The sequence below is a fragment of the Prionailurus viverrinus genome, chromosome A3 (genome assembly GCF_022837055.1).
Source record: "Prionailurus viverrinus isolate Anna chromosome A3, UM_Priviv_1.0, whole genome shotgun sequence".
In the NCBI taxonomy this organism is placed as follows: Eukaryota; Metazoa; Chordata; class Mammalia; order Carnivora; family Felidae; genus Prionailurus; species Prionailurus viverrinus.
This window is the reverse complement of record NC_062563.1, coordinates 61,940,656-61,963,397: the sequence shown is the minus strand read 5'-3', so window position 1 is coordinate 61,963,397 and position 22,742 is coordinate 61,940,656. Positions and strand designations below refer to the sequence as shown.

Sequence of the window (22,742 nt, the reverse complement as noted above, 5' to 3'; positions counted from 1 at the left end):
CTGTCAGTACAGAGCCTGACGTGGGGCTCAAACTCACAAACAGTGAGATCATGATCTGAGCTAAAGTCGGACATTCAACCGACTGAGCCACCCAGGCACCCCTACTTGGAATTTTAAGAGTGCCTATTTACCTATATTTTTGTTATCACTTAAAAGCAATACACTTAAAAAAATTGCCAATTGTTCTTTGAAAATAGTATTTCATTTTAATTTTCTATTTTCTTGTTTCAGAATAGTTTTCTTATGTAAGCTAAATCTCTTAAAATCTTCTTCACATTATTCATGTTTCTAGCAAATATCTCTTTAAAAATAGCAAGTTACACTTATCCTGTGCCTTAATTACTAAGAATTCAAATTTGGTGGAATCCAGACTTCATTATGTTTTACAATATAGATAAACTTAAAAATTTTTTTGAGCCTTGGCCATTATTTATAGTTTTAGTCTTTCAGATATTCAATAAATGGTTACTTTGTACATGTATTATGGAGAAAACTAGGGTTTTTTTTTTAAGAAATAAAGAACTGAAGAGTTTAGTGGAGAGGAAAGCCATATAGGAAAACCTGCAGTTCAATGTATATATCTATACAGGGATTGGATGAGAAAATATGTAGAGAGTACTTAGTGCTTGGCAGAGAGTAAAGGATAAACACTATCACCATTATTGACAACATTATTCTTTTTTTAATGTTTATTTATTTTTGAGAGAGAGAGAGAGCAAGAGCGAGTGGGGTGGGGGGGAGTCAGAGAGAGAGGGAGGCACAGAATCCAATGCAGGCTCCAGGCTCTGGGCTGTCAGCACAGAGCCTGACGTGGGGCTCGAACCCACAGATTGTGAGATCATGCTGAACTAAAAGTCAGGCACTTACCCAACTGAGCCATTGACAAAATTAGGTTGCTTATGGGTTTTCTCTGGTCTAACAGTGGGAAAAATTCTAACAGAATTGGCCAGAATTGACTGTCCATGTATTGACCCACTCTCTTTCTCTCTCTCTGCCTCCCTCCCTGCCCGCCCCCCAGTCCTTCTCTCTCTCTCTCTCTCTCTCTTCCTTTCCCTCCCTTTCTCATGGTTAAAATTTTCTCACAGTGTGTGATTATTTTAATACCAATTTGGTAAGACTTGTTTTAGGTTACTCTCAGGAGAATTGAAGTAATACCATGAGGCTCTCTTTTGTTATCAAATATTATCCAAGAGGTTCTCTTGCCTTGAATTATGAGAGGTAATAAGTAAACCATTTTCAAAGGTGGTGTGGTCAGGTTTCATTCTCTTTCAAACAGATCTGTCAATTTCTCTGTCCTCCCCACATGCTTCCTTGCAGAAGCTGGGCGGGCATGGTTCTGATCCCTCAAATCCTGTGAGAATGCCCCTTATGACCTCATTGTCACACTGCAGTTTGACATCATAAAGAGAATATCCCATAGGACCTCCACGTGACCACCATGTTGTAAAAACTAAGACCACAGATTTAAGGTGTGGAGTATGACTTTGTCTTTCCCTAAATCTGCATGCAGAAAGGAATGAGAGTGGGTGCACACGAGCCAAATTTGAACTACCGCCACACTGAAGTACATGATGGCCATGCAAGGCATGAGATCCAAAACCACAAAAGAGGGAAGTAGAACATTAATATAAGTTATCATGTTGCTAAATATTTTGTGGTGTTGGTCTGCAGTTGAGCCATATGTTGGCACTCTTGGAGAGCTATTTATAGACTTCTAAAGGGGTATTTTTTCCAGGGATGATAAAAATGTAAAGGTCTTTCATTTTGTTGAGATCGATTTCTTTTTCCTCTGAAAATTCTTGTGATATGTAGCTCTGTTTAGAGAGTTGTGGTTTTGGTTGGGGGGTGGGGGGAGGTTGTTTTTGTTTCGTTTTTTTTTTTGTGTGTGTGTGTGTGTGTGTGTGTTTTTCATTTCCGCAAGCTTCAGTCAGTGTTCAAAGTCTAGTCGACTCACCTTTTAACCCACTGTTCTGACCCCTTTCCTTTGACAAAGGTTGTGCTGAATTCCTGTGTCTGACAAGTAGTGAGGTTTGACTTTGCAGCTCTTAACTTCATTTCTTTCTCCTTCGTTTTCTGCATCTTTGCCTTTTATCTTGTTTGTTTTGGTCTTGATGTTTAAATTACAAAATTAATAGGCTTCTGTTTCAATGTCCATTTTTTCCAAGATTAATTTTATTCCTTAAAATATTCTTTTTCCCATCCACTTCTTATATGTTTTTGTACTGTTACTTCTTTGAATAACCTAACAAGTATTAATTTTAATTATAATTAATATAAAGTCTAGATGGCTCATGGAATTAATTTCTTCTCTAAATTGACTTTCTGATTATTGATTTTCTCAGCTATCATTTTTGCATATTTTCATTGTATATTTTAGAATTTTAGTACAGTGGCTCATTTTAACAAGATTTTTTTTTATCTTTTTTTTCCTCTCTCCTTCTGTTTTGCAGTTGCCTAAAATCCATCCCCTGACTCCCTTAATTGGCATTTAGAGCTCTTGTTCCACAGTGATACTGGCATGTGATAGATTCAGAGGGTGGCTTGGTTTGGTTCTGGGTGGTGAGGCTACATCACTGCCCTCTCTCACTTGGCAGAGCCTTCTTCCAGGGGTCAGAGACCCTCATGCCAGCACTGGCTTCAGGCACTGAGCCTGCCTTGGGCCCTCATCCTACAGAACACACATAGTCCTGCTTGCTCTCCAGGAACTGTGTTCCCATGCCATCTTTGGACACAGAGTCAACAAGTCCACAACTTTAGCCCTGCTCACTTGTTCACAGTTCTGGTCAACTTTTCTATCTAGAAATTTATCAACCATGCATCTGACCTTTTTTTTTCTTTCCTTCTGTTGTATGCATTTTTTCTTAATAACAACAATACTATTTTTGTGTGATTTTGGATGCAAGAGGGAACATAAAAGCATGAACTGTATCATCTTGATTGAAAGTAAAGATTTACTTTTCAAAAGCAATTCCCCACATTTTCAAAATGCCTACATGCTGCATATGGTTGGAATAATATATAATTCTGAAATAATATTATAGCTTGGTATTCTGTTATTTAGACTTTTCTTTTTGTTTAAATATTAAGATGTGAAATATACCTTTTTATGAACATATATTTATTCATTTATCAACAAATATTTGTTGAAGGCACACTATGTGCCAGGCAATGTTCTAGGGCAATAGGAATGCAGTAGTGAATAAAACAAAATTTCTGCTCTGATGGAGTTTACATTCTACTAAGGAGATATAAGTAATATGCAAACAGGTAAATAGATAAATATATACCATTATAGGTACTATTAAGATGGCATTGAATCATAGGCATCCGCAAACTCAGAAGCAAGCACCAAGTGCAGACAGAAAGACTAGAAAGGAGACTTCTCTTTTTGGTATTCCGCTGTTCTTCTAGAATATGATCACTAAGGCTTCTCTATTTGACATTTATAAGAATATCTTATAAATTGACAAGGAATATGGTCAACAGATGCTAACTATAATCATATGTTTTCAAGAGAAAATCAAATGTAAAATAAATATATGAAAAAGATGTTTAGCCCAAGTAGTAATTTACAAAGTAGCAACAAAGGGAACCTTTTTCTTAAAAATAGCTCACTCTCATCAATTTGACAGGGGCTTATGAAGATAATGCTTGATTCTGGCTAGAGTTTCATGAAACATTTGTTTTGTGTGTGTGGTGGTGATTTTAAAAATACATGGTTTGGGGTGCCTGGGTGTCTCGGTTGGGCATCCGACTTCAGCTCAGGTCATGAGCTCACGGTTCGTGAGTTCGAACCCCGCTTTAGGCTCTGTGCTGACAGCTCAGAGCCTGGAGCCTGCTTCGGATTCTGTGTCTCCCTCTCTCTGTGCCCCTCCCTGACTCACATTCTGTCTCTCTTTCTCTCAAAAATACAGATTAAAGAAAAAAAATTTTTTAATAAATAAATAATAAAAATATATAGTTTGGGGGCACCTAGTGGCTCAGCCAGTTAAATATCTGACTTTTGATTTCAGCTCAGATCATGATCTCATGGTTTCTGAGTTACAGCCCTGTGTCACACTCTGCACTGTGACAGTGTAGAGCCTGCTTGGGATTCTCTTTCTCCCTTCTCCCACTCTCACGCTGTCTCTCAAAAACAAACTTTAGGGGCGCCTGGGTGACGCAGTCGGTTAAGCGTCCGACTTCAGCCAGGTCACGATCTCGCGGTCTGTGAGTTCGAGCCCCGCATCGGGCTCTGGGCTGATGGCTCAGAGCCTGGAGCCTGTTTCCGATTCTGTGTCTCCCTCTCTCTCTGCCCCTCCCCCGTTCATGCTCTGTCTCTCTCTGTCCCAAAAATAAATAAACGTTGAAAAAAAAAATTAAAAAAAAAAAACTTAAAAAAAAATCCGTATCTGTATATCTATAGTTTTAAAATTATAAAAATGTTAGCAATGATATCTCTGATTCTTTTCTTTATGATTTTCTGTATTCTCTAATTTTTCTATAATTATATTGATTTTATAGTCAGAAAAACATACTTTATGGCTGTGTAGATCATTTTTGAAGGTGTTAACCTATCAAATGACACTTTCCTTTGGTATTTGGTGTGTAGGTGTTCCCTCTGGCACATGTGTGCAATGACACAAATAAGATGATGTTAATTAACCCCCAAGGAGTCAAGCTCAATATCTACAAGCAAAAAGTGGAACAGGCAATTAAGAGCTATGAAAAGTGAGTATCATTCCTGGCTGCTCTTTAATGACTGTGGGATTTGTTTGTTTTGGCTTGTTTTCTCTTGTTTTAGCTTAGATTTTTAATTTTTAATTATTTATTTATTTATTTTTTTAATGTTTGTTTATTTTTGAGAGAGAGACAGAGCACAAGAGGGGGAGGGGCAGAGAGAAAAGGTGACATGGAATCCGAAGCAGGCTCCAGGCTCCAAGCTGTCAGCATAGAGCCTGATGTGAGGCTTGAACTCACGAAAACACGAGATCATGACCTGAGCCTAAGTCGGATGCTTAACCGACTGAGCCACCCAGGTGCTCCTAGCTTAGATTTTTAAAAATCTGGAGCAGCTATTTAATAATTGCCCATAAGGAAGATGAATAGTAGCATCCACAAACATAGGTGCTTCCTATTTGCCAAGCACTGCATTAAGTACATTACCTGAATAAATCCAACAGAGTTTTAAAGGAACCATCCTCTCTCTCCAAAAGCTATAGAAATCTCATGTTTCCATGAGATCTTTAAAGCTTTCCTGTTAGCAAAGTGCATTTGATCATTTTCTGCACCTAATGTTTTGTAAAGTGAATAATAAAACTTCACAATAATGAGATAATGGAGATAATGTGTGTCTCCTACTATATAAACCATTTCTTACCAAGCTCAGGAAGATGATCAAGTTGGCTCGAGTGAAAGTTATACTCTTAAATAGTCCCTGTGTTAGTGCTGACATGGGGCCTTATTTCACAAGGGCCGAAGCCTGGTCTCACCCCTTACCTAACTCCATGGTCACCTTCCATCCCACTCCCAGCACTTTATTGATCCTTTGTGCATAGCACATAAACTTTGAGCATGCCCAGCTTCTCTAGGCAGGCCTTTTCATGGTTCTAGAAGCTGTGCAGCTGGGTTTTCACTTACTGCCATGTGAGTGGGAGAAATGAAATAAAGTACATGAAAGTTAATGACATGTCCTAGCCAGCATATGCTGGTCTGTTATCATTTTGCACTGTGCTAAGTGTGTGTTCAAAAGAAGCATAAAGTCTGACTCCTGCCATGTGGGGTACACAATCCAGTCCAGAAGCTGGCCTTTCCCTACTGTGCCCATCACAGGCCTCTGCGAATCTCCTTTCACTGGAGACTTCTTCTGCCCTCACCTAAGAATGGAGGATGGCTTACATGAGTTCTTCAGTTGCCTCCAGCCTCCTCAGGACTTCTCTTTTCCACCCTTCGTGTCTCTTGCAGACAGCATGGACTATGCCAAGGCTCATTCTTCTCCATGGGCCTGAGGCTCTGCTCTGTAGATCCCCCCCACCTCTGCTGTACATGGGGGGCTGCCCTTCTTCTCCTCCTCTCCCCCTGTGCCAGGCAGTCCTTCCCTTGCCCCCCAGCAATGCTGCCCCTCTTCTCATCCCCCGGCTGGTCTCTTTCCTTCCTGTCTTGCCTAAGCTCTAGTGGCCCTCCTCTGAGAGCCCTTTCCAAGATGACTCCACCACCCACCCTGCATGTGGCCCTCAGAGGGCTCACAGCTTCTGCACAGGCCTGTCTCCCCGCTGCAAGGACGTCAGCTTCCAAGGGCAAGGGCTTAGCAGCCTTACTCTCCCCCCTTGTCCCCTCTCCCTAGCAGGTGTTGCTATGTATTGTATTTGGTAATGTATTTGGCTGCTGGAATTTAATTTGAATTTTATCTAATTCACATTTCGTTATTAAAATTCATCAAATTCAGTTATTCAAAATATAATACAATAATGTCATTCATATTATAATTGAATTTGCTTGACTCAGTCAAATATTTGAGTTCTAGAATCCCCTGGTCTGTGAAAGCCTGGTGCAGGGCCATAAGCTAGGGCTTTGACGTCCCAATTCTGGGTTTCATTCTTGGTTCAGACATCTACTTGGCAGGTCAAGTAACAGTTGCTGGCTTTAGGTTCCTTCTTTATAAAATCTACCTCACAGGGTGGCTGTGAGGGTTATGTAAATTATATATAAAGAACAATTGATGTTAATACTTCCTCCTTTAATTCCCTGAATCTGTTAATCCTATTATATACTGAGTGTAATTGTCACATAGCTCCTCCCTGTGCACTGACATTTTCCCTTTCTGGGAGACAAGGATCCCTCCTTCCCTAATAGCAAAACCAAAATGCAGACATAGTGATTTGTCCCACTCTTACTTCCAATGAGTGAATCTGGAAAAGCCTTTTAGTAACCCCCAGAGAAATGTTACACTATATTGTTATTATTAATAATAACATTAATTTTAATATGGTTAATTTTATTTAAAATTCAATATCATTGAATTAACGTGACATTAATGTAATATTTACATTAAATGAATTTTTTATTATTATTTAATAATCAATTAATACTAACATTAATATTACACAGATACAGAACAAAACTTCCTGATCTTTCACATTCAGTAGTATTTAAGGATTTTACTGGCATAAGTGTCAATTCCCTTTTCCATCTTGTGTGACCTTTCTAAAGATACACATAATTAAGGAAACTTGGTTTACTCCCACCCCATCCCAATATAACATTTCTAAGGAATTTCCCTTCACAAGTAAGCCAAATATAACCCTAAATTTGTTTGATTAGTGATGACCAGACAATTGAGAAGCTCACAGTCCTTTGGCCAAAATAGGGACATAAACTAGCTATTTTGGTCACACTTAGTGGCTATGTGTGGGAGTCCTTCTGTTTCAATATTTTAAAACTTGAGGGGCACCTGGGTGGCTCAATTGGTTAAGCATCCAACTTCAGCTAAGGTCATGATCTCACGGTTTGTGAGTTCAAGCTCGGCATCAGGCTCTGTGCTGACAGCTCAGAGCCTGGAGCCTGCTTCAGATTCTGTGTCTCCCTTTCTCTCTGCCTCTCCTCCACTCATACTCTGTGTCTCTCTCAAAAATAAATAAACATTAAAAAAAATTTTTTTTGTAAAGAATTGAGATAGCAATTTTTGTGTGTCTGAATATAAACTTTGAATGAAGATTGCCAGAATTGGCTGGCTTCTGGGGTGATTTTTCTGCAGCTTTTCAATTTTGAGTATAAGGTCAAGGTTGTGGCCCTCAGACCCACAGGAGAAGCATCAGTTCTAACCTGGCTGTGGGAACATGCTTAGTAACCTCTTTCTAAGACCTCCAAGATGCTCGGCCTGCTGGTTAGACTGCTGAAGTGTCGTTAGTTACAAGTTGCTTTGCAAATGAGTCAATTCTTGGCACAAGGTGATTTGTCAACTAGAGATATAGAGAGCTAGTGAATGCAAGCCGTCGACCAAGTTTCACCCTCCTAAAACAAGAGGAAAACTGTGGTTAGTAAAATCCCTGAATGAAGGGGCTGGGCCAGCATCAGAGAGGTCCTCATGTCCGTGCCCTCTCAGCATCTTGCAGGGACAGCCCTCATCCCACACCCTCAGTGGCTTTTCCACTGTCACCTGGCCAGTCAGTGGAGCCTCGATTGACACACTCTCAGTTGCACTCAGTTCATGCCCACACACTTTTTCTGCCCTGTGTGCTTTGAAGTATTTCAGTATAGATGGAAAATAGGGAAATAATAGAAGTTATGTAAGTGTGCTCTTAGAAAAGTATTTTCTAAAGGATTGATTTAAAATTAGCGGGATGTGCTAGCTAATTGGGCCCCATTCACTAAGGGTTTCTCAGTTTCCAAGCCTTGCCCATCTTCAGAACCTGGAGGGAATAATCACAGAGTTATTCCTGGTCACTTTATATGTACATCTCAATCCTCCCAGCACCAAAGTAGGTGGTGTTATCCTTGTTTCAGCAATAAGAAAACAGAATTTCAAAAAGTTATGTAACACAGGATCACACAGCAGCAAAGTAGAGGCACCGAGATTTGAACCTAGACCCATGTAGCTACAAAGCCCTTGTCTTCACTCCCAGCCTCCTTAATACACTGCCTCTACTTTCAAGGTCTAGATTTAAGGAGATTTTTAAATGAAGTTGTGTTTTTGTTTTTGTTTTCAGAGAAGCATACACACAGAAACCAAAAAGGCATCCTATGAGTCCTTTGAACAAATCTTAGAAGCCCCGCTTACCAATATACGGACCATGTAATTAAAGAAACCTAATTTCCAAATAGGCCCCAAAGAACCAACAACATCCAAGCGAGGCAGAAGCACTGAGCTGGCTTATTTCCCGTTTCCTGACTGTTTGTATCACTTAACAGAGCATTTAGCTGCATCAGACAGGTTCTATGTGCTGTGCACATGCTGGCTCATTGAGCCCTCACAGCAACTCTAGGAACAAGGTACTATTATTATCCACATTCTACAGAGAAGTTGGCTGCTGGCCCAAGGTCTCACAGCCAATGAGAGGAGGAAGCTAACTGAGCTTTGGGACCAGGCAGTCTGGCTCCAGAGCCTGTGCTATTCACCACACGCCAGACCCGCTTTCCCATGGTCTCACCAGGCTCATGGAGGGAAATCAGGCAGGGTAACACCACCCAGAGTGGTCTCAGAGTCCTGTGTCTCTGACACTGGGTCCATTGGTTGGAGAATGCCTCCCGGAGAGGAGCAGGATTTTCCCACCTCATTTTATTGAAGCTTTGTTTTTCATGGAACCCTAGCTCACTGCCCGTGGAGCCAGTGTTTTTTGCCCTGCACTTCAGGAGGCTTACCTTGAGTGATGATGTAGTGGTACAGAATTAGGTGTACAGGATGGGGCTAGAACCTCTGAAAGAAGCAGCCCTGATTCATAACAAGAACAGAAGCTGTGACAACCCCATAGAAACCACTGGTGTCAGCCTCCTCCTTTCCTGTTGGGTTGACAGTGCCTCTCCACAAACATATTCAGGGATGAGCTTCAGAAAGTTTCAGCACTGCCACTGCCCACCAGCCATGATGAATGAGCAGGACACCTCATCTGCTTGCCCCTCCCAGTGGCCTCGTTTGGAAAACAAGTTGGTCAGGCTGGTTGATCTCTAAAATGTGTCCTGATCGTATTATTTCTGACCCCTTTAGCCCCCTTTGCTCTGAAAATCCAGGTAGAAGAATATCTATAGAAGGTAAACTAAGGGCACAGTTATACTCTTCCATAGGAAGAAAAACAAGTGTTTAGAGACCCCTTCATGCCAAGAAAATCACAGCCCTTTTGTTTACCGCCATTTCTTAGCCTGGGTTTCACCTGATTCAGTGGAGACCTATGCCCTCCTTTAGTATTTAACACAACTGCTACAAAGCCGTGAGGCTTCTGCAGTGATGCCAAGGAAGGGAGATACTCCCATCCAATATCTTTAAGCAAATGGCAGTGGCATGGTCCAATGGGTGCGTCACTTGGCTTGGGAGCTTCCTGCTGTGCCCTTCAGAGCCTGGGGTCAACCTTGTGCCATGAAATGAAAGTACTGCTACTAACTAATCATTGATTTTTTTAAACAGGCGCTTGAATAAAATTGTTTGGCAAGCATTATCTCAAGAGGAAAAAGAAAAGTAAGCCAGTTCCTCTTTACTTTCTTTTTTTATTTTGGTGAAAGTCATATAACCTACAATTAACTGTTTTAAAGTGTACAGTCAGTGGTATTTATTCAAAATGTACAACCACCCCCCTCCCTTATCACCTCAGAAGAAACACCTTCTACCTATTATGTAATCCTTCCCCAAACCTCTCTCCCCCTCTGGTAACCACTAGTCTGCTTTCTGTCTCTGTGCATTTGCCTGTTCTGGGTAGTTCATAAGAAAGGGATCATACAACATGTGACATTTCATGTCTGGCTTCTTTCACTTAGTTTTGCAAAAACGATGTTTCCCAGTTGCAGCATGCATAGTATTTCATTTCTTTTTATGCTTCTGCATTGATCCATTATGTATATACCAGCTATTTATCCATTGGTGGCTATTCGGGTTGTTTCCACTTTGGGGCTACTAAGGACAAGGCTACCATATACATTCATGTAGAAGTTGCTTTGTGGACATATGCTTGCATTTCTCTTGGGAACATATCTAGGGGTAGATTTTCTGGGTCACAGGGTAATCTATGTTTAACTTTTTGAGGCGCCACCAAACTTCTTCAGGGCAACTGCACTATTTTACATTCTTACCAGCAATGTATGAGGGTTCCTGTTTCTCCACATCCTTGCCAACATTTGTTATTTTACCTTTATATATATTTACTTTTATATTTTACATACATGTGTATGTGTGTGTGTGTGTGTAACTAAAGCCATCCCGGTGGCCTCGTGGGTGTAAAGCGATAACTCATTGTGGTTTTTATTTGCATTTTCTTAACGCTCAGTAATTAAAAAAAATTTTTTTAATATTTATTTTTGAGAGACAGAGCATGAATGGGGGAGGGGGAGAGAGAGAGAGGGAGACACAGAATTCGAAGCAGGCTCCAGGCTCTGAACTGTCAGCACAGATCCCAATGCAGGGCTCAAACCCACAAGCCGTGAGATCATGACCCGAGCCGAGGTCAGACGCTCAACTGACTAAGCCACCCAGACACCCCTAATGATCAGTAATGTTAACTATTCTTTCACATGCTTGTTGGCCATGAATATATCTTCTTTGGAGAAATGTTATTCAAGGTCTTTGCTCATTTTTAATTGGATTATCTTGTCATTGTTGTTGAGGTATAGGAGTTCTTTATATATTCTGGATTTTAACCACTTATCAGATAGATGATTTTCCTTTTTCTTTTTTTTTTAAGTTTATTTATTTTGAAAGAGAGAGAGAGAGAAGGGACAGAGAGAGAGGAAGAGAGGGGATTCCCAAGCAGTCTGTGCACTGCCAGCCCAGGGCCCGACACGGGATTTATCTCACCATCGTGAGAACATGACCTGAGCTGAAACCAAGAGTTGGATGCCCAACTGACTGAGCCATCCAGGCGCCCCTCCAGTAGATGATTTTCAGATACTTTCTTTCATTCCAAAGGTTGTCTTTATACTCTCTTGATATTTTCCTCTGATGCGTAGTTTTTATGTTTGATGTAGTCCCATTTGTCTATGTTTGCATTTGTGTCTGGGCTTCGGGTGTTCTATCCAAGAAATCATTGCCAAATCCAATATCATGAAGCTTTCCCCCTATATATTTTTTCTAGGAGTTTTATAGTTTTTGGCCTTCTGTTCAGGTCTTTAATCCATTTTGTTTTGAGTTAATTTTTATATATGGTATATATTAAGGGTTCCAGCTTCATTCTTTTGCATGTGGATATCCAGTTTTACCAGAACCATTTGTCAGAGATGGTCCTTTCCTCCATGGTGAGGTCTTGGCACCTTTGATGATCATTTGACCATCTATATATGCATACACATAGGAGTTTATTTCTAGACTCTTTATTCTGTTCCACTGATCATGTTTGTCTTTATGTCAGTACCACAGCATTTTGATTATGGTAGCTTTGTATAATATGTCCTGAAATCAGGAAATGTGACGCCTTCAACTTTGTTCTTTCTCGAGATTGTTTGGCTATTTGGAGCCCCTTGAGGTTTCATGAATTAGGATGATTTTTTCTACTTCTGCAAAACATGCCATTGAGATTTTGATAGGGACTGCATTGAATCTGTAGATTAATTTGGGTAGTATGGATATTTTAACAATATTAAATCTTCTAATTCACGAATACAGCATGTCTTTCCCGTTTATTTGCATCTTTTTAATGTTTTTTCCCATGATGTTTTATAGTTTACAGTGTGCAAATCTTTTACATCCTTGGTTAATTTTATTCCTAAGTATCTTACTCTTTTTGGTGCTATTTTAAGTGGGATTATTGTCTTAATTACCTTTTTGGATTGTGCATTCGTAGGGTATAGAAACAAAACTGATTTTTCTGTGTTGATATTTTATCCTGCTACTTTGTTGAATTTATTTATTAGTTCTAATAATATTTTTATGGGATCTTTAGGGGTTTCTACATATAAAATCGTGTCATCTGTGAACAGATATGATTTTATTTCTTTCCAGTTTGGATGTTTTTTTAGTTTCTTTTTCTTATCCAATTTCTCTGGATAGGACTTTCAGTACTTTGCTTAATAAAAATAGTAAGAGTGGACATTCTTGCTTTGTTCTGTTCTGAGAGGAAAAGTTTCCAGTTATTGACTGTTGAGGATGATGTTAATTGTGGGCTTTTCATATGAGGCCTTTACTATGTTGAGGTAGCTTCCTTCTATTCTGGCTTATTGGGTATCTTTTCTTTTTTTTCCATGAAAGGGTGTGAATTTTGTCAAATGATTCTTCTGCATCACTTGAGATGATCAAGTGGTTTTTTTCCTTCATTGTTAATATGATGTGTCACATCAATTTTTATATGGAATCATCCTTGCATTACAGGAACAAATCTCACATTTAATGGTATATAATCCTTTTAATAGGCTGTTACATTTGTTTGCTGATGTTTTGTTGAAGATTTTTGCATCAGTGTTCATAAGGGTTATTGGCCTGTAGCTTCCTTGTAGTATTTTTGTCTGGCTTTGGTGTGGGGAAATGCTGGCTTCATAGAATGAGTCTGGAAATACTCCTTCCTCTGCAGTTTTGGAAGTATTTAAAGAAGATTGGTGTTAATTCTTTAAATGTTTGGTAGAATTCTCCACTAAAGCTATTTGGTACTGAGCTTATATTTGTTGGAAGGTATATGTTTACTGAATCAATCTCCTTTCTAGTTATAGGTCTCCTCAGATTTTTTTATTTCTTCATGATTCAGTCTAGCTGATAGTGTGTTTCTAGGATTCTATCCTTTTCTTCTAGGTTATCCAGTTTGTGTGTATAAATGATTATAGCAGTTTCTCATAACCCCTTTTATTTCTGTAGCTTTACTTGTAATGTCTCCTTTCTCCTTTCTGATTATGGTTATTTGAGTCTTCCATCTTTTTTTTCTTAGTTAATCTAGCTGAACATTTTTCAGTTATGTTATTCTTTCTAAAAATCAACACTTTCATTGTTTTTTTCTATTTTTTTTGTAATCTATTTTACCTATTTCTGCTCTAATCTATATTTTTTCCTTCCTTCTACTAACTTTGGATTTAGTTTGTTCTTTTTCTAGGCTATTGGTTTGAGATCTTTCTTCTTTTTTAATGTAAGTATTTAGCACAATAAATTTTTTCTCCCGGTACTGGTTTTATGGTATTTCGTATATTTTGTTATTTTGTGTTTTCATTTTCATGTATCTCAAGATATTTTCTAATCTCCCTTGTGATTTCTTCTTTGACCCATTGGCTGTTTAAGAGTGTGGTGTTTAATTTGCATCTGCTTTTAATTTTCTAATTTTGTGCCATTGTGATTAGAGAAGATAGTCTTTTATGATTTCCATTTGAAAACTTTTTTTTCTGTTTATCTATTTTTGAGAGAGAGAGACAGGGTGCAAGTGGGGGAGGGGCACAGAGAGGGGGATACACAGACTCTGAAGCAGGCTCCAGGCTCTGAGCCTGATGCAGGGCTCAAAGTCGTGAACCACGAGATCATGACCTGATCTGAAGTCAGACACTTAACCGACTGAGCCACCCAGGTGCCCCATCGATTTTGAAAACTTGTAACACTTGTTTCATGGCCTAACCTGTAGTCTGTCCCAGAGAATGTTTCATGAGCACATATGAAGAATATGTATCCTACTGTTGGCTAGTGGTATATTCTGTACACACCTATTAGATCCAGTCAGTATATGGTATTGTTCAAGTACTCTGTTTCCTTATTGACCATCTGTCTGGTTGTTCTATCAATAGTGGAAAATGGGGATTGAAATCTCTTACTTTTATTATGTTGCTATCTATTTCTCTCTTCAATTCTGTCAATATTTGCTTCATGTATTTGAGAGCTCCGACACTGGTGCATATATATCTATAATTGTCATATCTTCCTGGTGGATTGACCCTTGTATCATTATATAATATCCTTCTTTGTCTCTTGTAACAATTTATGGCTTAAAGTAGTAATACTTTGCTGATTTTTTTTCTGCTTGATCAAGTCTGCTTTTAAACTTCTCTAGAGATTTTTTCATTTCAGTTATTATATTCTTCAGATCCAGAATTTCTCTTTTTTATAGTTTCTATATTTTTGTTGATATTCTTACTTTGTTCATGCATCATTTTCCTGATCCTATGTAGTTGTCTGTGTTCTCTTCGAGCTCATTGAAATCTTTAGGACAGTTATTTTGAATTTTTTTGTCACATTGTTCATAGATCTCCATTTCTTTTTTTTTTTATTTAATTTTTTTAAATTTACATCCAAATTAGTCAGCATATAGTGCAACAATAATTTCAGGAGTAGATTCCTTAATGCCCCTTACCCATTTAGCCCATTCACCCTCCCACAACCCCTCCAGTAACCTTCTGTTTGTTCTCCATATTTAAGAGTCTCTTATGTTTTGTCCCCTCCCTGTTTTTATATTATTGTTGTTTCCCTTCCCTTATGTTCCACAGGTCTCCATTTCTTTAGGGAAGATTTCTGAAGACGTACTTTATTCCTTTGATTGGGCCACCTTTCCCTGTTTCTTTGTATGCCTTAGAATCTTTAGTGGAGATTTGAATATTTGAAAAAGGACACTTCTCCTGGTCTTTATAGACTAGCTTCTTCTTCTTCTTCTTTTTTTTTTTTTAGACTAGCTTCTTATAGGAAATGACCATCACCAGTCATCTGGGTTAGAGATTCTGGGGATCTTTCAAACCTTTTCTGGGATATGTCTTCTCCAGCCTTGTATATGAAATTTCTGTCAAATAGGTTTGCCCCTGCCTTCTCAGAAGCCCATAATCTCTTTCTCCCCCTGGTGTCTGTTTTTGGTATTGCAGTGTCTCTGGTGCAATAAGCCATGGATAGTCCTCTTTTTTCTCAAGCTACCCCTAACATGTATCCAGAATATATCACCATTCCCATCAGTGTTCTGAGTCAGATAAGATGGAAACCAGTCCCTTGGGAAGCCTCCCAAAACTCCAGAGTATTGGATGCACGTTCCAATCCTCCTTCCCTCCCAAGAGGGAAGCCACAATTTACGAGTTGTCTCCCACTTGTGCTGCCCTGTATCAGGGAAGCAGGGGGACTAGGAAGGCAAAATGGAACAACCTTTTTTATCCACTTTAATCCACTATTCTTTTTTATCTTCGAGTTCATCTTGAGTGCTGTAAGTTCTTAACTGGTTTCTGGAATCCTTACAAAGGGAATTTGGTCCATATATTGATTAGTCAGTATTTCCTGGTTGGGGGCTGGGGGTATGAATGGGAGCCTGGGGGTTCTTATTCCACCATCTTAATGACATCACTCCATTCAGATTTTTTAATAAGAATTTTTTCTGTTATCTGGAGATAGGTTTGTTTGTGGATTGAGTCCTGTGGCTGTGCTGGGTTTAAACTGTACTCTTTCAATACCCTAAATCTAAAGGAAGTGATGCTTTCAGCAGTAAGAAAATGATAATTATGAAATGCCTTCCACTCTCTCTGTTGCTCCCTCTCTTTCTTCCTCATGCTCCCCTGCCTCTCTCCCCCTCCTCCTCTTTCTTTCTCTCCCCCTCCAGGCATGTCTGATGCAGCAGAAGCTGGACTGGAAGTAGACTCCATCACACCACACTGTCTTCCCCTGGAGTCCCACAGCCTGTATTCATCAGCTCATAGAATGTTTGCCTTCTGTTCTTTGTGTCCCAAAACAATGAAGCCAGAAAGTTTAGGCCTGTTTAGGCTTATAAAAGGAGAGGAGATCAAAATAGCTAGAGTGAGCTGGTACAAGAATTACTGCACTGAGGCAAATATTTGGCTTATGTTTTGCTTCCCTTCCCTTTGCTTTGCTGTGTTCCCAGGGTTACTGCTGGGCATAGCATGTGAAATCTCTTTGAAGCTCATTTTTGGTCCTGCCAAATGTTGGGCCTAGGGAGAAAGGAATGAGTTCCAAATATGCCGAAAAAATTTAAAATAAAGCTATGTGTGTAAAACTTCTTTAAAGTCAGATAATCAAATTAGGTAGTAGGGAAGAGTGCCTATTGTAATTCACAGAGATGGTCATTTTTAACTCATACAAGCCACCACAGTGGTCCTCTGATGGACCAGAGGGTGTGCCCATCATTGTGTCAACTGATAGCTAACATCTGTCTGAGAGATGGTTCTCAGGAGAGGTTTTACTGAAAAGTATCTTTCCATGTTGTTTCCATTATGATCACTTTCTTTTTTTTTTTTTTTTTTCTTTTTAGGTTAGATGCATACAAGCCAATGCGGTACTTGGAAAACAAGGCAGCTTTAAATGGGGCATTAGAACGGTTGAATTGGCCCATTTCACTGAAGGAGCTGTCAATGCTGGAAAATGAAATCCTAGCTGGGAAAATGTATATCCAACAGGCCATGGAACTCCAGGAGGCTGCCAAGAAGGAGAATTATGTGAACAAGAGAGGAGAGGTAGGTGCCATGGAGGTGTTGATATGTCCTTCCTCCCTCCTGTCCCAAGTCATTGCCATCCCTGCATTGGCCTTCCTACCCCCTCCCGCACCCCCCTCCACACCGATTTCTAAAAGAGTTAGAGCCAACCCATTAAAGTGACAGGATTTCCTTTCAACAGAAAGGAAATGCCATTCGATTTTACTGTGGCCCTTTTTTTTTTTAAACGAAACTAAACAGAAGTATAATGTAGTGATCAAAGGCCTGAACTTTGATTTGAGCCACAGCAGGGTCCAGCCTCAGATATGCTACCTAATCCCTATGTTATCTTGGCCAGGTACTCCATCTGAATCTTAGGTCTTTTAATCTGTAAAATAGGAATATTACTAGTATTTGTCTCACAGGGTTATTATGGGAGTAAAATGACTTCTTAAAGTACTTCATGTTGAAAGCCCCCCCCAAGTGTTAGTAATTATTACTAATAAAACAAACTTTTCAAAAAGAAAAAAATGATTTCTAATCCAACTGCCTTATTATTACCACTTTGGATCACTTACTTTTAACTTTCTTTTCCTCCTTGAATACATTTTTTATATAGAAGCAGTCATAATCTCCATAATTATTTCGTATTCTCCTCTTTAATTATAGGTGACACACAGCGTTATATTAGTTTCAAGTGTACAATATAGTGCTTTGACAATTTAGTATGTTATGCTATGCTCATCACAGCGTAGATACCCTCTGTCACCATACAACACTAGTACGGTACCATTGACTATATTCCCTATGCTGTACATTTCATCCCCAGGACTTATTCATTCAGGCCTGTACCACTTCCTCCCCTTTACCCCTTTTGCCCATCCCCAACCCCTTTCTCTCTGGCAACCATCAGTTTGTTCTCTGTATTTATGGCTCTGTTTCTTCTTCTTTTTGTTTGTTCATTTGTTTTGTTTTTTAGATTCCGCATATAAATGAAATCATATGGTATTTGCCTTTCTCTGTCTGACTTATTTCACTTAGCATGATACCCTCTAGGTCCGTCCATGTTGTCACAGATGGCAAGATTTCATCCTTTTTATGGCTGAGTAATATTCCATTGTGTATGTGTGTGTATGCCACATCTTCTTTATCCATTCATCTATCAATGGACCCTTGGGTTGCTTCCACATCTCTGCTACTGTAAATAGTGTTGCAATAAACATAGGGGTAAGGTATCTTTTTGAATGAGGATTTTCATTTTCTTTGGGTAAACACCCAGTGATGGAATTACTGGATCATATGGCAATTCTATTTTTTAATTTTTGAGGAGCCTCCAAACTATTTTCCACAGTAGCTGCATCAATTTACATTCCCACCAACAGTGCACAAGAGTTCCTTTCTCTCCACCTCCTCACCAACACTTGTTATTTCTTGTCTTTTTGATACTAGCAATTCTCACTGGTGTGAGATGATATCTCCTTGTGGTTTTGGTTTACATTTCCCTGATGATGAGTGATATTGAGAATCTTTTTATGTGTCTGTTGGCCATCTGTGTGTCTTCTTTGAAAAAATGTCATTTTCTGCTCTTTAAGTTAGCATTTTCTCATATACTTTCTCTGTGTTTTGTGAATCTCAGATTGATTTTTTGTGATTACATAATATTTCATGGTGTGTATTATACCATGATTTATTTAATTCTTCACTGAATGTCAGACATTTGGGATATTTTTCAGTTTTCTCTTTCACACATCTTAATGGCTTCCATGGTGTATTTTTTTGTTAGGACAGATTCTTAGGAGTGGAATCTTTTGTTCAAAGGACATGAATATTTTGGGGCTCTAAATACTTGTTACCAATATAACACCTCCTTTCTGACTGTGCATGGGTGTGTGTGGACCTGGAATAGATGATCTTAAATCTTACTGAATTCTATATACTTTTTTTATATTCACTATATATTCACTAATAGATATACCCCCAAAGAACTAACCCTTGAGATTCATCTTTTTTGGATTTAGTCTTTGCTAAGTGATATTGGCTTTGCTTGATTTAAAATTTAAAAAAAAAATTTTTTTTAATTAGAGAGAGACCATGAGTGTGGGAGAGGGGCAGAAGGAGAGAGAGAGAGAATCTTAAGCAGGGGCAGAAGGAGAGAGATAATCAATGCAGGGCTTGATCCCGTGACCCTGGGATCCTGACCTGAGCCAAATTCAGAAGTTAGATGCTCAACCGACTGAGCCACACAGGCTCCCCTGGCTTTCCTTGATTTTAAATTCTGCATTTGCTGCTCTGGATTCTTGGATTCTCTTTTGGTTTTGTTTGTTTTTCTTTAACTTTATTTTTCCCCTACAAATCACACTTTCCCCCTCCATTGTAGAAAAGTGTCTTTGTGCAAAAGCAAAAATTTTATCACAAAACATCTTATGCCTATTAATGTTATTCAAACAAAGTGACTTCCCCAAAGAATTATTTAGTATTCCCTTGGGAGGCACCATATGAGGCCTTCAAACATGTGGCTGTCTGTTGGCCCTCCTCACTGGATGCCCTGTGGGTACCCAAGGGTCAAGAAGACAAAGTAAATAATTAACTGTCCCTGAAAACCTGCTCTTGCTACATCCATTGTTAAAGTTCCTACTGAGAAGTTTTGAAAAGTCATACAGAATGATGTCTCCAAGCCATTTGATTATTAGTGATCTTAGAATAATTTCAGTGGAATTGTGGGAACAGAAACCAGTTTGCAGTGTGTGTAGTGGGTCGAAGTGAAGAAAAGTAAGTACAGGAAGTAAAGATTTTGTTTCAAGATCTTCATAAAGAAGGAAAGGAAGAAGAGATGGTAGGAACTTGAGGCATGAGCTAGAGTGAGAGAAGACAGTGCATGTAATGGTATCAGTGGGTCCACTGCTGCCCCCTTCTTGGTCAGGGGCTAAGGCTCTCCCTTCACCACCCTGCCCCCACATAGGGTGTGTAAAGTCCCCACTGTCTGTTCCAATGAGGTCCATGTGCTCAGGACAGTTTTCCACTGGTAATGAATGGGAGGAGGGGGTATCATACTTGGCATCTTCTCTTCAGAGTTCTTTGCACTCTTAGCATGGCCCTCGGCAATGGGATAGTTTGTGTAGTGTTTTCTTATAATGATATTTCTCCTCACGATGTGTGATGTATTATGAGATGTTTTTATTCCATGTCTGCCATGCTCCACTGGTTTGACTTCATAATCCACTAACAGGTCTCAATCTCCTCTTGTGACAAACATTGGTTGGGACCAAAGCTCAAGATGGCAAGGGCTTGTGAGACCCCTAGGGGGAAAATTCACCACAGATGAAAGTCATTTTCACTGACTCATATATAAATATAGTCTGATCATAAATTCCTTCAGCAAAGGCCAAAGATTTTGATGAATGATTGTAAATTGGGGAGCAAGAAAGCATCTGTTTTTTTATTAAGGTCCCCTAGAGTTTATTGATAACATGTAGCAAAAGGTGACTAGAGTTTGTTAGGAATGGGCATCTAATTGGAAAGCCCACACACAGTCAGAACGGGGTGGCCAGTGGATTTGGTCCATGCCACAGCATGCTATGGAGTCTGGATGTCTGTGACTCTCTGATCTGTAGTCACCCCACTGGTTCCTGAGTTTGGGGCAGCTTCGTGACTTTTCTTGTTGATCAAGATCAAATGTGGGAAGAAGTGGCTGTACATGTTAGTGTTAGGCTAGCCTATACCTTGCTTTTTCTACTCAAGCTTTACCTGGTAGTCTTTTGCTGGCTTCAGGATCAGACCTGAGGGGAGAACCATCATCCCACCTGCTCTGCCCACCATGGTCACATTCTGCACATAACTAAAGAATTGCTTCCCCTATTTCCATAATCTGCTAGTTCTGTGGTGTCCCTAGAGACAGGTGCTTGGCTCACTGACTACATAATGAAAAGAAATCTGAAGGCTGAAAATTTAAATTCCCCTTGAAAACTACCTCTGCTCACTCTTCTTTTATTGCCATGATTGCAGATTTCACCATCATTGGCTAATCAGAGCTATGCTATGGTAGAAATCACCACTGGGCATCTGAATTATAATTAACCTTCCATAGTTCTCCCTGGGAGCCTGGTCTAGGCAGCCCAGCCATGGTATCCTACATTTCCTTACTACCTAAGGGTTGTTCTCCAGAGCAAATCCTGCAGAACCCAGGTCCAGAAAGACCCAACAGGCTCTCCATACTCATAACATTGACCCAAGCCTTGGAAAATCTGGAGGCAGAAAATCTTGTGAAGCTGTAAGCACCTGTAAGCAACCCTAAAAGAGGTCATGGAAAAATAGCTACACAGTCAGCTACCCATGTTTATTTCTCCAAGTTGTGACTAGAAAGGAATCTGGAGTCTGTGGCCTTTAGGAATGTTGCAATGAGTGCTCCACTCCATGAGAAATCATCCAAGAGAAAGAGTGTAGGGAGGATACAGGTGAGACTGGGTGAGGTGGAACTTGGAAAGTGAGAGAAGGAGAGAGACCATTTGGATTGGAAAACACTGTCAGGAAAACAGTGAGTTTGGCACTGTATAGGAGAAAGTTGGTTGGAAAGACTTAGACATTTCTTTGAGTTGTATAAAATGGAGTCAGAATAGGGGCACCTGGATGCCTCAGTCAGGTGCATCTGACTCTGATTTTGGCTCAGATCATGATCTCAAGGATGGTGAGATCTAGCCCTGAATTGGGCTATGAGCTGTCAGAGCGCTCTCTCTCTCTCTCTCTCGCTCTCGCTCTCTCTCTCTCTCTCTGCCCCTCTTCTACTCGTGCTCTGTCTCTCAAAATAAATAAATAAGCATTTTTTAAAAATAAAATAAAGGGTCCCTGGGTGGCTCAGTCAGTTAAGCATCTGACTCTTGGTTTCCACTCAGGTCATTATCTCACATTTTGTGAGTTCTTGCCCATATCGGGCTCTGTGCTGACAGCGTGGAGCCTACTTCAGATTTTCTCTCTCTCTCCTCTCTCTGCCCCTCCCATGCTCTCTCTCTCTCTTTCTCAAAATAAATAAATTTTAAAATAAATAAAATAAAAAATAAAGGGAGGAAGGAGGCCTCCCACCAGAACCCTTTACAACTAGTCAACCTTCCTCATTCCACTAGAAAAACTTGAGTCTGTTCTGCTGATACTCGAGTATGGTAGGAAGACTTTCTAGCGATTGTTAATTGCTTTTCAGCAGCACATAAGATTCCCTGGTGTCTGGGCGGAGTATTAACAAATCTGGGCTGTGCATCAGTGATGTTGTCATCACAGGAAAAATGACCCCTGCACATTCAAGCCAGCACCTTGGAGATAGTTAACTTCTGGGAAAGGGACCCCATATGGGCCCTTGAGGGATGATGGTAGATGTGGCCAGGTGGGGCTGAAGTCTCAGAGAGAGAGGCACTCCAATGGGACAGGTGGGGGTGCCGAAGGGAGAGTGCTGCCAGCCTCGTGATCGTCCCACAGTCAGCTGAGGTCTTAAGGAGAGAATCCTGATCGGGAATACCAGTCACTGGAAGGAATTGAAAGAAGGGAAGAAAAACTCCCACCAACTCTAAATATTATCTAAAAAGTTTCCTGTCTAGTATCCTGATGTTTTGGAGTGGGAAGGTGACTATCAGCTCTGGGGATCCCTGAGGTGACAAAAATCATAGCCAGAATGTCTCTTCATCCTAAAGCTGAATAAAACCCTCTTTGCTGGAGCTTTTAGCTGGGCAGACCTCAGCATTGTCCTGTACTAGGTTTTTTTCATAAGCACAAATCCTACCCTCAGGAGG

At 39.9% G+C, this 22,742-nt stretch overlaps 1 protein-coding gene across 9 annotated transcripts in view; it reads left to right on the top strand.

Moving 5' to 3' along the window:
• Window positions 1-22,742, top strand: part of VWA3B (von Willebrand factor A domain containing 3B) — a 215,226-nt gene that overhangs the window by 147,644 nt on the left and 44,840 nt on the right. For all 9 annotated transcript variants that reach the window (XR_007151160.1, XR_007151161.1, XR_007151162.1 and 6 more), the window contains 3 exons: window positions 4,592-4,710; window positions 10,094-10,144; window positions 16,812-17,013. Coding sequence is in view for 6 of the 9 variants with exons in the window: in XM_047854132.1 (XP_047710088.1) it covers window positions 4,592-4,710; window positions 10,094-10,144; window positions 16,812-17,013 (372 nt within the window). In the remaining 3 variants the exon portion in view is untranslated. The remainder of the gene's footprint in view (window positions 1-4,591; window positions 4,711-10,093; window positions 10,145-16,811; window positions 17,014-22,742) is intronic.